Source organism: Saccopteryx bilineata, chromosome 5 (assembly GCF_036850765.1).
Source record: "Saccopteryx bilineata isolate mSacBil1 chromosome 5, mSacBil1_pri_phased_curated, whole genome shotgun sequence".
NCBI classification, from domain to species: Eukaryota; Metazoa; Chordata; class Mammalia; order Chiroptera; family Emballonuridae; genus Saccopteryx; species Saccopteryx bilineata.
This window is the reverse complement of record NC_089494.1, coordinates 2,537,233-2,551,144: the sequence shown is the minus strand read 5'-3', so window position 1 is coordinate 2,551,144 and position 13,912 is coordinate 2,537,233. Positions and strand designations below refer to the sequence as shown.

At 50.2% G+C, this 13,912-nt stretch overlaps 1 protein-coding gene and 1 long non-coding RNA gene across 8 annotated transcripts in view; one reads left to right on the top strand and one right to left on the bottom strand.

The window, feature by feature from the left end:
• The window catches only part of ILKAP (ILK associated serine/threonine phosphatase), a 28,210-nt gene extending 17,326 nt beyond the window's left edge, over positions 1-10,884 (bottom strand). Inside the window, exons 1-3 of one of the 7 annotated variants that reach the window (XM_066280678.1) lie at positions 10,703-10,884; positions 2,238-2,303; positions 1,727-1,783 (exon numbers count right to left, since the gene is read on the bottom strand). In XM_066280678.1, coding sequence (XP_066136775.1) covers positions 1,727-1,783; positions 2,238-2,303; positions 10,703-10,757 — 178 coding nt within the window. In that variant the 5' untranslated portion in view covers positions 10,758-10,884. Of the gene's footprint in view, positions 1-1,726; positions 1,784-2,093; positions 2,141-2,214; positions 2,304-10,702 lie in introns of those variants that run through there. The other 6 variants (XM_066280679.1, XM_066280683.1, XM_066280680.1 and 3 more) reach the window with 6 other exon arrangements.
• Positions 10,885-11,032: 148 nt separating this feature from the next.
• On the top strand, positions 11,033-13,912 carry LOC136306328 (uncharacterized). The gene is made up of 2 exons (XR_010725633.1): positions 11,033-11,183; positions 11,343-13,912. It is a non-coding gene; the product is annotated as an uncharacterized lncRNA (long non-coding RNA).

Genomic DNA, 13,912 nt, shown 5'->3' with positions numbered 1-13,912 from the left:
ATTGACTTCAAATCACACTGTAGTCAGAGAATGTAGTCTATCTTTGTTGGGATCTACTTTATATCTTAGAATGTAGTCAATTTTTGTAAATAGTTCTTGCCAGCTTGAGAAGATATCCAAAATATTGGATGCAAGAATGAATCCTAGCCTGACCAGGTGGTGGCACAGTGGATAGAACGTCGGACTGGGATGCTGAGGACCCAGGTTCTAGACCCCGAGGTCGCCAGCTTGAGCGTGGGCTCATCTAGTTTGTGCAAAAACTCACCAGCTTGGACCCAAGGTCGCTGGTTCAAGCAAGGGGTTACTCGGTCTGCTGAAGGCCCGTGGTCAAGGCACATATGGGAAAGCAATCAATGAACAACTAAGGTGTTGCAACGCGCAATGAAAAACTAATGATTGATGCTTCTCATCTCTCTCTGTTCCTGTCTGTCTGTCCCTGTCTATCCCTCTCTCTGTCTCTGTAAAAAAAGAAAAAAAAGAATGGACTCTATATCCTAAAACATTCAAACTTGTTAATAGTGATGCTGAAATCTTCTGGGTTGTTACCAGTTTATTGTCTTTGCCCTCTGAACAACTAAGACATAGCTCCGTTGACTCTTTCTTAGTTTCATTAAATCTGTTCAGAGCCCTGTTTGCACACATTAACTTTCATTATAACCAAAAATACTGTCTACTGGGAAGGTGTCAGGCTGAATTGTATGAGCACACTGTAATTCTTTGATATAGGTATATAAGATGATTCCAGTATTTTCCTTAAATACAGGAAATACATGAATTTCATCCACATTTTCTGGACTAATCCCACAATTTTAATGGTAATGGATTCATAATACACAAAGGAGACTCGACAGTCAAGTGTTCCATTGACTACAGGTCCTCACACCAGAAGAGAACTGCATGTGAAAAAAGACAGCTTGCACCCCCAGCTCCTCCCCCACAGCCGTGCCTCCCCTCCCCACCACTCTGCATGGGGGGTTCACAGTGGGCTGGAAGCAACAGGTTTCTCCTTAGCACAATTTAGGGGAGCCCGCTCCAACCTTACCTGCCACTCGAGTAGGACGAAAAAGAAGTTAAACATTCTCAAGAACAGGCCAAGTCAATGGGAATGGGCTTGACAAAAATAAAATTAACTCAATAAACAGAACCTTGAAAACGTATGAATTAACTGGAAAGTAATTAACTTAGATCTTAAACTTCAAGACAACTCCTGCACGTGGTCTGTATCAATCACTAAACCAGTGTCACCCAGACTTTATTTTGTGAAATCAAAATTCCTTTTAATACAAGTAGCACGAAACAAAACACCTACCTATCAGGATTTATGGGTCTGAGGGCACTGAAAACAGTTCAGCTGTGTTTTATGTACTCAGACACTTCTGATGGATACATTTGGGTCAGGATCATAACAAGGCAAACCAGAATGCCGGACACTGAGACTAAAATAGTAATAATAATAACAACAACAACAGCAACAGAGTCCAGAGTAACTGACTTCACTCTTAATTCCTATTTGCCAGAGGCCGAATCCCAAGGGGGGAAATCACCAAAAGTGACACAGTATCTAAGTAGCTAATCTTTTGTTTCCCCCGATGGTGCCTATTTAATTTTAATAAACCTTATGCTGCACAATAATATACTGTCATCCTAAACCCTGCTAAGAGCTATATATAAAGTTTACATAAACAGGTTTTTCCACCGGCATGTTGGATTTTTCCCCACCACTTACCTGACTCGCCACTGCTGGCTGGTGGGAGGTCATCAAAGAGCAAAGGTCCCCCTGGTCCTGAAACACAGCAGGACACCCGGTGAGCCCACAAGACCGGCGAGGCATTGTGTCAGAATCCATCCCACCAGGACACCTATGCAGTCACTGAGATGACTCAGACCCTGTCAGGCCAGTGGCAGTGCACCCTGCAGTTAACAGTGTCTCGAACCTAGTTCATTTTAAAGTCCTATCATGGACAGGAAACAGAAACCTACCACAGAGAGCTGCATCTCATTTCAGCTACAACATACTCCTAGGAACCAGAGAAAACTGCTCATCACCTCACACAGCTCCGCAGAGCTAGCGACTAGCGGATTTTCTGCCTTACCTGATGCCATGGATTCAAAACTTAAGAGAGTCCAACACCTAAAACATCTGTGTGTTGAAAACGGGGGAAAGGGAGAGAGATTGAGACCACTACAATCCCAGGATGACACGTTGACACACACCTGGGAGAGCTGGAAGACTGTACCTGAGTCAGTACTGCTGGCCGGAGGGAGGTCGTCAAAGAGCAGAGGTCCCTTCTGTGCTTCTTTCCCTAGGACACGGAACACCCGCTTAGACCGCGCCCCTGGCTGCCACCGGGGGCCTTTGCCGGGGGAGACTTCCAGATACATTTGCTGTTAAATTCCAATTTTCTCCTCCCGTGGGACAAAATTTATTTCAAAAGTATTCTCTTCACAGCTATTTAATATGGACACTTGTTTCCAACAGTAAGGGTCAACACGGAAGCAGTGAGATGACCCAACAGGCTTTTAAGGGCCGTTGGGTATTTCAAGAAAAACAAGTCAATTTTTCTTGATGATTTCATTATCGAAAGCCACGGACACTTTAAAATCGTTCTTTAAAAAGTGAATCCTGGAAAGAAAAACCGACGCTAGACCAAGAGAAGAACTCCTACCTGAAGAAAGAGCTTCCGTGGTAAATGAAGGGCCTGCAGAGACCCCGAGGCCTCACAGACCCGTTTCAGTAACACTCCGAGTTAGCCACCAAGCAGAACCTCAAACAAGTGCGCCCAGAGCTGAGGCCAGGGGAGCCCACGTCCCAACCTGGCACCCCAGCACGGCGCCCAGTCAGGCCACCTCTGTGCAGAAAATGTCCTCGTTTCCTGGTGCTCCCAGATAACTCAGGAGAGAGCCAGACAAAACTTTTCTCTAAAAAAGCTGAACATTTACCCAAGAGTACTGGCTGCCTTAAATGTTTTATACTTAATTATCTCTTTCCACCCAACATTTAACAACAATTCCTTATTCTCCAGCTTTCCCCAAATTCTATTTTTAAGCCACTGCTATTAACTAGGTGACCCGGCACACAAGGAGGTGGTCCGAGCACTGGCTGAACACAGGCTTGCCCCCCTGCTCCTCAGAGGGCACGTATAGACCAGCACGAGCGGAAAAACCAATTCACCCATCCTGCCTTTTTGCCTCTATGTAGAAGTAAACTGGGTACAAATTCTACTCTTTTAAAAACAAAAACTTCAACTGAAATGTATAAACTGAAAGGAAGGAACTTCTTCAGGAGTCTTTAGGGCGGAAGTACCTTTAATACCTGATAAATCCCTGACTTACCAAAAACTTAACCCTTCTGCTTTACAGCCTAACGCAAAGGGGAAAGGTCTCCTACTTAGAGTGTATTCTCACCCCTCAGGACCACCCTTGACAAATTAAGTAGCTGCAAATACTTTCATTTTTCTCACAAGCAACATAGAGACTCTGGGAAATATTCAAAAACAGCACTAAAGGACACTAAAAGGCATTCCAAGGATAACCATTTACTTACTGTATTAATCCTCCTATAAGAATCCCAAATATTCCGGCAGGCCACGACCAAGGGCGGCCCCAGCTGCACTGGGTCCAAGCATCAGCACACCCGTTCTCCTAACAGACCTGACCGTGAACGAGGTAACTGGGAGCACACACCCCGCGTCCCAGTGGGGCCAGACCAGCATGCCGGAGCACACACCCCGCGTCCCAGGGGGGCCAGACCAGCATGCCGGGAGAGTTCAGGAGGCCACCCCCTCCACCTGCGTCAGTCAGGCTGAAGTTCTGAATTAACCGACTCATCGAAGTCAGGTCTTCTCACTGTCAGTGTCCCATGGGGAGGTCCTCTCTGACCCAGGCAATACATTTCCAGTCTTCAAGCATTCCACACAAGAGCCCCCAGCTTCCACACAAGCCCGGCCTCCTCCTTCGGCTACAACAGTCTAAGCAAGAGAGTTTCAACAATGTCCTGCAGGAATTTTTAAAACATGCAGTACCTGCCTATTTAGTCAGGGGCACCGACCTCTCTTCACTTAGACTGGAAATAAAACCAACGATGACAGCCAATACAGTAGCCATCCAGCGTGAATGAATCAACATTATACCTGTTTTCTATGTCAGGTCGGTAAAAAATACTTTTGGTGTGCCGCAGAATTTTAGTAATTTGTGTGTGCATGAGATGAAGGCTGGAAACTGCTGAGGTAAGACAGTGCCCAAACGGGGCACCACCACCACCCCAGAGAAGGCCCGCCTCCCCCTGCCAACTGGAATGAGTCTGCCCCCCACTCCGTCTTTCTCATGCCAGGACACTGAGTGGTATTTTGATTAAACACAAGAGATTATCTCACATTTTTGTTGGTCACACTGAGAATGACATAAAAAAATTATAATGAACATTTACTGGCTGCCAGGCACTATTCTGATGCTTTCCATAATTTAATACGTTTCCTCCTTACTATTGTTACTTGCTGATGAGGAGACTGAGGTGCTCTGAGACGAGTGGCTGTCTGAGAGCCCGTGAGCGGTGGGGACGTGAACCAGGCACCCTGGCTTCCCAGCCCACGCTCCTGGTCGGGTACCGATGGCTCCACACAGAGGCACCACCCCAGGCACTGCACAGGGTCACCTCATTTACCCTGACAACCCCACAGAAATAATTCAGACTTTGTAAGACCTTTGCAGTACCTTCTGCATCAAAATAAGGATCAAACTGCCTGACCAGGCGGTGGCACTGTGGATAGAGCATGGACCTAGGATGCTGAGGACCCAGGTTTGAAACCCCAAGGTCCCCAGCTTGAGAGTGGAATCACAGACATGATCCTATGGTTGCTGGCTTAAAGCACAAGGTCACTGGCTTGGCTGGAGTCCCCTAGTCAAGGCACGTATGAGAAAGCAATCAATGAGCAACCAAGGTGCTGCAACTCCAAGTTGATGCTTCTCACCTGTCTCCCTTCCCGTCTGTCTCTCTCTCACTAAAAAAATAAACAAAACATCAAACTTAGTAGTAGCTTGCATCTGGATTCTGTATGTGTGTGACAGAGAGAGGGACAGAGAGGGGCAGAGAGACAGGAAGGGAGAGAGATGAGAAGCATCAATTCTTCACTGTGGCACCTTAGTTGTTCACTGATTGCTTTCTCATATGTACCCTGACCGGGGGGGGGGGGGGGGGGGGGGCGCTACAGCTGAGCGAGTGGCCCCTTGCTCGAGCCAGCGACCTTGGGCTCAAGCTGGTGGGCCTTGCTCAAACCAGAGGAGCCCGTGCTCAAGCCAACACATCTGAATTTTTAAATTTTTTTTTAATTTATTCATTTTTAGAGAGGAGAGAGAGAGGGAAGGAAAGGGAGAGAGAGAGAGAGACATCAACTCCCATGTGTGCCTTAACCAGGCAAGCCCAGGGTTTCGGACCGGCGACCTCAGCATTTCCAGGTCAACGCTTTATCCACTGCACCACCAAAGGTCAGGCCCACATCTGAATTTTTAAAAACAAAAAACCCCACAGGGCCCTGGCCGGTAGCTCAGCTGGTTAGAGCTCTGCCCTGACAAGCGGAGGCTGTGGATTTGATCCGCAGTCAGGGCACACACAAGAATCAACCCATGATGGCATGGATACATGCAACAACAAATCAACGTTATTCTCTCTCTCCCTTAAAAAAAGAAACAAAAAATATAGGTCATCATATGCTACCAAAAGAACTTCTGATTAGCCAGAACTTACATTCTATTTTGGATCAAAGTAATCCAAAGTGTTGGGGCTACAATCATTGCAAAGTGTAACCTTGACACAAAGCTTTGGAAGAGATCCTCCCAATTTTATATATAAGAACACTAACAAAGAACGAAACCAGGCTGAAGACAAGTTTTCATTACAGTTCATCTCACCTAGGGTTTTTTTCCCCCTAAATTATCTACATTCTGAAGCTAAGTCTGCTAAAAGTTATATAGTATGCTGAGGAAAATACTCTTTGGTTGATGCTATTCAGGTTAGCTAAAGGTTGTCACGTACAATGAAAGATTAAAGGTCCTGGCTGGGTGTATCCGTGGAGAGAGTGTTGTCTCAGAGAGCTGAGGTCGCAGGTTCAAGCCCCAGTCACGGCATATATGAGCAGTAAGTGCACAACTAACTGGAACAACTAAGTGCAACGAGTTGATGTCTCTCTCTCTCTTCCCCCCTTCCCCTCTCAAATCAATGAAAAAATAAATTTAAAAAATAAACACAAAATTAAATAGTTTGCCTAACTTGCTTTTTATACCCAAATTTTCTCTCCCACTACAACTGCAGTTCACATTTCCGAACACCAGAAGTGTTAGAAAAAGGCCTTCCCCCCACCACAGCCCCAACCACAGTGACGGCTGAGTGCAGACGCTCCCCTTCCCTCTATGCTCGCAGACTTGTGCATGTTCAGCAGAGGACAACGGGAACATCACTCACAGGGTCACCAGGAGTCGGAGCCAACTCGACGGCATGTAACACCACAGAGACACCTGCACGTGAGCACTTTAATTTTTAAAAGGCAGAAGCGCACTGTTCACCATGCTACACGCACCGCTGCTCACGGACACCACCAGGCACGGCCCAGGCCAGCACACCAGGCCCCCCGAGTCTTCCCGAGAGCTGCACCCTGTTCTGCACGGAAGCAGAGCCGTCACCTGTCCGGCCACCTTACCGACGGGCACACAGGCTGGATCTGGTTTTTGACATGACTAACAACACTACACTGAACAACCTTCAGACACAGATCCTCACTCTGCTAGACTGCTGTAAGGGTACCAGGAGCTTAAATGTTTGACAGGTGTCAAAAGCAGTTCCAAAAATATCTGTGGTGACTTCCATTCTCAACACTTCATGAGAACGTCCATTTCTTGACATCCTCACCCCCATGGTTCCCCTTCTTCAATCTGATGGGTGAGAAATAGGCCTAGGGTGATCTCCTTCTTTCCTCAGTGACTCGGGAAGCTGCACACTGGTACCTGTACAGGGGTCACTGGCACTTCTTCCGTCACCTGTCAGGATATAGCCTTTGACATCTTTCTTAGGGGTCACCTGTCTTTTTCTTATTGGTCTATATGAGCCTTTCACTTATTAGAGATAGTAACCTTTAGTAATAGGTACTGCAATTATTTTCTTTCAATTTGTCTTTTGTTTTCATGGTCTTTTGTCCTGCAGAAACTTTTTATTTTTACAAAGTTAAATCCACCTAAATTTTTTATGACTCAAGTTTTCTTCTTGCTTAACCCTGAATTTTTATAATTAATCTAATTTCTAGTATCTTAATATTTATTTTATATTTAGACCTCTAATTTTAAAAGAAATATTTTGAAAATGGCCTGCCAAGCAAATATTTAGTCCATGACAGCTGACCATCAGTTTTAAAGTGTGCCTGGTATAGCCTAACCCGTGATGGCTGGAGTGCTGAGGTCCCGGTTCCAAACCCTGGGCTTGCCCAGTAAAAGCAGATGTGAACCAACACGTTGCTGCTTTCTACTCTTCCTCCCGCATTCCTCTCCCTCTCTCGTTCCTCTCTCTAAAATCAATAAATAAAAATCTTTAAAAAATAAAATAGCAACCCAGTAAGTAAGTAAAAGAGCTACCCTATGAAACTGAGACCAAGTTTCTGCCAAAACAACTTTAAACCAGGACATCTTTAACTTGTTTGGATTACCAGACATCAATTCAGCACTTCTAGAACTATAATATAGCTGAGAAGTTCCATTTCTGTCTGACATGAACAAATATACTTCCTCTTTTAGGTAAACTACACACACATAACATGGATTTGAACTGTGCAGGTAGGTCCACTTACACACGAATATTTCTCAATTAACCCAAGCAATTCAACAGTCACGTCTGCAGCTGGGACTTGGCAGAAGTGGAGGGCAGGCTATAACAATATATGGAGGTACCGCAGGCACCTCAAACCTCGGCGCTGTTCCAGGGTCTCCTGTGTATGTGTAAACCTGACTCAGCACTCAAATCGGTAAGTGCTGGGATGAAAAATGATAATTTAGCACAAAGTCCGAAAACATTTCCAAGCATTTCTTGCTTTCCTGTGCTTCACAGGGCCTCCCTTCTTCAACGGAAGGCCAGACCTTCCACCTGCAACACGATTACTGAGTCACCTTATTGTGAAACTTGCTTTATTTTGGTGTTCTGGACCTCAAACTGCAGTATCTCCAAGGTAGGCCTGTAATGTGTTCTTTCTACATTTTCCTTCAAACCACACAAAATTAAAAGGACTAGAGGTTGGAATGTTACAAGTAATGCTTAAAACAAAATCAAAGAACTAAACAAAATGCATTTGACAGATCTGAGCAGTGTGGTACTTCTGTCGAACACTTGTGTTTCCACAAAGTCCAGTTAAGAGGGCGTTTTCCCCCTTGAAGCAGCTGTTGTTCAAGTACACTGCTCGCATGAACCTCTCCTGGGCATGGGCGCGCCCTGCGCTAAGCCCTGTGAAGGTGGCGCGCTCCCACCTGACAAGCACAGAACAGCCACAAAAGGCAGTTAGTAAGAACAGAGCTGGCATGTGAAACAGGCTGGACCGCATGTCCCCACCAGCTCGTTTCTGCATCAGCTCAGGAATTTGTGGCACCAGCACACCATGTTTGAGGGTCACAACGGTGCAGTGCAGCCTCATCTGCCCGTCCGCCTACGACGCCAACCTTAGTCACTAACCCACTCCGGGGGACAAGGTTTGAACACCACGCAGCGCCCGGCCACAGGCTGCCAACACGGAGGCACAAAGCCTTGTCAGACTTTTCACCAGGATGTCAAGTGCCACTTAGGGAATGTAATCAGTAACACTGTAATTACTATGTAACTATTTATGGTGCCAGATGGCTACTAGACTTAAGGGGGAGAAGATAACTTTGTAAATTATATAAATGTCTGATCACTATGTTGTACACCTGAAAGTAATATTTTGTGTCAACTGTGATTGAAAATTTTATTTATTTTTCAAGTTGTCAGGTGTTGGATATCAGCCTTCCTCTGAACCAACTTAAACTGATTTCGGGTGAAAAGTTAGGGAGCTGTTTTGTTTTAAACGACAGACATACAGGCACATCTGTGAATCTAAACTCTGCCCCAAACATATCAGATACAAGTTCTACTCCATAAGGGAGTAAAAAAAGATTGTATATGCAAAGCCACAGTTTTACGAAAAAGGAGAAAAACCTACAAAAACGCACCGCCGAGCTGAGAGCTTCGATGGGATGGTTCGGTCAGCGTGACCGGTCAGGGTGGGGTGCCCTTACTGGGAATAATGGGAGAGAGAGATTGCGAGGCTTCCTACGTGACAAACCGGCAGCCAAGGTCCTCTGGAGAGCAGGAGCAGCCCCCTCAGGGCCCCAGGTGGCCCCTCCACGCAGGTCTGCTCCGCACGCTGGAGAAGGAGCCGTTAGCGCTCGGAGCACACCGCTGCCTGCCGGAGTCTCTGCCCATCTCAGGTCCGCCCCTCTCCAGAGGCCGACCCCAGCCCCGCCCCCTTCCCACTCCCTCGGGCACGTGCACCACACCCCTGCCACTCGGCAGTTCCCACGGTCCTCAACTTTTTGCCAGTTTTAGTTACAGTCACTTGCATTCAGAACTAAGCTTTTCGAAAGCAAAGGCTGGGTGTCTCATCCACCCTCGTGGGCCCCGAAGGGGCAGCTCTGCGCCCGCTGTCCCTGGATCCCTGCTGAGCGGGGGGGGGGGGGGGAAATACCCGAGGGACATAGTAACAGACTCGGGACCCAGCCCCAGACTTGCGAACTCAGTAGGGGACGGGCGGGGAGGGCCTGGGAATCTGAACTTGTCATCGAAGTGTTCCAGGTCTTCTGCCACCAAGTTCCATTTGGAATAAGGCCCTGAACTGCGGGCAGCGTAGAAACGTGGCTGGGACTTGCCCAGTCAAACCCGGGGTGACCACAATCCACGGGACACGCAACACGCACAACGGCACTGTTGTCACCGGCTACAGCGTGGGGCTCGCACCCCGCGTGCAAGGGCTCACCTCCCGCGTGCAGGGGTTCACACCCCGCGTGCAGGAGGTCGCACGGCGGTCGGGTCCGTGGCCGATGGGCGGACCTGGGCTGGTGCGCCGGACTCGGGGGACAGGAAGCCTGCCTGGACCGGGGTACCTAGCCACCGAGAAACCTGGGGAGCCCAGAAGATGACTCCAAAGCACGAAAGACGGAGCCAGCAAGTCCCTCCATCTCGGGGGTGAAACAAAGCAGAACAAACCCCTGAACTCGCACACGCACGCGCGGAACAGCGCGGTTCCAGCGGGACAGCGGTTCAGACGCAGGCCGGAGGGCTGCGGGGCGGCGGCGGCAACGGCGACGCCGTGCGAGACGGCCCTGGCCGCCCGGACGCCGCGCCCCGTGCGAAGGCGGCGGACTCCTCGCAGGGAGCGAGAGCCCCCGGCCCGGGGCTCGGCGGCCCGCGCGTGGGGGCCGCGCACAAAGGCCGCGCGCGGCGGCTGGGCCCCGCGCCCCGAACCGAGCCCTTTCTTCCTGCGCAGCGAAGATGGCGGAGGCGCTCCGGCGCTGCTGGGACGAACGCCGAGCCGAACCGGGCCGGGCCCGGGCCAGGCCGCGCTCGCCCTCCCGCGCCCCGCCGCCCATCGCAGGCCCGCCAAACTCCAGGCCGCCGCCGCCCGCCCCCTTTCCCTCGCCAGCCGGGCGGCGCCTCGCTCACCTGCAGCCGGACGCGGCGAGCGCTCGGGCTCCGGCAGGTCCCCGAACAGGTCCATAGCGTTGGCTGGGCGGCGGCGGCAGACGCGCAGCCCGCGAGCGGCGGCCTCCACACCCGGCGGCGGCAGCGGCGGCGGCGGCGGCGGCGGCAGGGCGGCGGCGGCGGCAGCGGCAGCGGCTCGGGCGCCGTCAATCACCCGAAGGCGGGCCCGGAACGCCACCAATCAGCGCGCGGCGTGGGCCGGCCGCCCCAGAGTCCTGCGCGCGGGCAAGTTAGGCGTCGAGGGGGCGGGGCGGGGCGCACGCGCACAGGACTCTGAGGCGCTGGGGTTGACGCCGCGGCCGCCATGTTTCCCGGGTAGTTCCGCCCCTTTCCTCCTGTGCTTTCGCTGCGGTGTCCGTTGCAAGGAGACCGATCGGAGAGAGCAATGTCTGAGCTCCAGGGCAGCGTGTGTGAGCCCTGATGTCTTACGTGGAGCTTGTCAGTGCGTCTCCCCGTCGCCCTCACACCCCCGCCGGGAGGGGTAGGGTGGGTTGGGGGGGGCGGAGCGGGCCTCGGGTTCTGGCGTTTTCATTGCGGAGAGCGGTCCCTGGGGCCCGCTAAGAGGAGGGATGAACAGGACGCATCCCTGCCTCCTCCGCAGGTGCGGGGAGCCGGGGAGAGCGGCTTCCGCGTGATGTTCCAGAAAAGCCGCCCCTGACGGGCACATGTGGACGGCCAGGCGCGCGCGGCCAGACCTTACTGGGCTCCGCTCCAGGTGTGGACAGAAGAGGGCTGCCTGCGTGGCGGCCTTAGGAACCCGGAGACGGAGAGGAGCCACGCAGGAGGGTCTGAAATGACAACTGAACCGAAAGCAGGTCTTGGAAGGTAGTTATGTCCTAGTGGGACCGAAAATATTGGAGTGTGGACAGCCCAGGAACAATTCAGCCAAATAAGTCGAAACAAGGATCGAATCTTTTATGGGTGCCTTGTTCCGATGGCCGGCGATGTGAGGAGTTGAGAGTTATGTTCCCAAGCTCTCAACCCCCAGTCCCTCGCCAGCCTTCTTAAGGGGAAGAAAAGGGTAGGTAAGGGTTTTCGAACTTAAAGGGAGAGTTCATCAGATCATAGAGCTAATCGGGTCACATTAGCCAGCGGGTCCTGGGTCCTTGGTCCTTGGAGCACGGAGGCTTTTTGCTTGCAGACCCCAGGGGCACAAAGGTGGGCTGCCTGAGGTCCTCCTTATATCAGGCAGATTTGCACAGGCGTCCCAGCTCCTGGCACAAAACCTCTGCTGCACCAACCAGGAGCCCGCTGACCATAACCAACACCACCAGTACTCAGGCTAAAATTTTTTTTAGGTTTTGTTTATTGATTTTTCAGAGAAAGGAGAGAGAGAGAGAGAGAGGGACAGGGGAGGGAGCAGTATCAACTCATCGCTGTCTCGCTGTAGTTGTTCATTGACTGCTTGTCACGAGTTCCTTGACCCAGCAAGTGCAGGGCTTCAAACAGTGACCTCAGCGTTCCAGGTGGACGCTCAGTCCACTCACTGCACCGCCACAGGCCAGGCTACTCAAGCTACAATTTTTAACTCTTGAGTTCCCCCTAGCACTAAGTGGGCATCCTTTTTGTAAAGGTCCATCTTCACCTTAACAGAGCCCTTCTCTCGTCTTTCTGCATCTATGATAGCATACCTTTGGCATGTCAGGGTAACCCTCTCTTTTCCAGACTTCTCAGGGCCCAGTCTTCCCGCAAGAGGTTCGTTCTGCAGCCACCGCGCCACTTCACCCGCAGCTGTTGTCAGGTACCCAAAGCTACAGAATCGATATTCATAGTTTAAGAGGCTTAAAGAACATTTTATCAATTTGGGTTAAGGTGTGCAGAGAAATTTTGTGAATAATCTCTGTACTGTGTGATTGGCATAAAACCAGGATGGGGCCCTGGCCGGTTGGCTCAGCAGTAGAGCGTCGGCCTGGCGTGCAGGGGACCTGGGTTCGATTCCCGGCCAGGGCACATAGGAGAAGCGCCCATTTGCTTCTCCACCCCTCCCCCTCTCCTTCCTCTCTGTCTCTCTCTTCCCCTCCCGCAGCCAAGGCTCCATTGGAGCAAAGATGGCCCGGGCGCTGGGGATGGCTCCTTGGCCTCTGCCCCAGCGACGCCCCAGAGGGGCAGAGCATCGCCCCCTGGTGGGCAGAGCATCACCCCATAGTGGGTGTGCCGGGTGGATCCCGGTCGGGCGCATGCGGGAGTCTGTCTGACTGTCTCTCCCCGTTTCCAGCTTCAGAAAAATACAAAAAAACAAAAACAAAAAACAAGCCAGGATGGCCCTTGGCATTGTATTGTAAATGCAAAGGGAAGGAAAACATGGATTCCCTGACATTCCACCACCCCTGTGGGGAAAGGGGTGAATAGTTAGCCAGGTGCAAGAAGAGAAAAGCCAAAATAAACCTTTCCTTATAGTAATGAGCCGTTTGCGGGCATTTGTCCTCACGGAAACTACCTCTCCCATGTGAATGCATATAGTTAAAGTGTGTGACTCTGGACAAAGAGATAGTGGATAAACATTAGAAAATATAGGAACGTCTCTTAATATGTAAAGAGACATCTTTCTATCATTGTGTTGACTTGTAAATTTTGTTTTCTCCAAAATGACGTATGGCTTGCAAATTGAACATGGCCCTATCATGTTAAAGGGCATATGACTATAACCAATCGTAGTAAAGGGCACCTAATTGCAATTTTTGCTTCTATACTTCCCCGCTTGCAAAACTATAAAAACTAGGTAGAACAAAGGGCCGGCGCACTCTCCCTCAGATTCCTGTTGGAGTTGCCGCCGCTTGATCATGCTAGACAATAAAGCTTTGGTGTGTCATCAACGGATTTTGTTCGTGTCTTCAACGTTTCAAGTCCCTCTGGATTAGGCTTAACAGTTCTCCCTCAGAACCTCTATGTGCTGTAAATGTTAATGGCTAACTATCCTGCACCCACCAATGCCAATGAAGTGTCTCTGACTTTTGATCCAATCTCAGAGGTTTTCCCGGCTTTGCTTCCTCCCACCTCCCTGATCTCCCACCAGTGGATTCATGCAACCTCCTCTGATTTACGTATTCTCCTTTGATGCTGAAGTAGGAGAAGAAGCTGCGAAAGGGCTCTTCTCCAGAGCGTTTTCTCAGTCCGTCGAGATTTTGCATCCCACCTGTTGTCTGTTTGGCTCAAATAAACTTGTAAAAATTC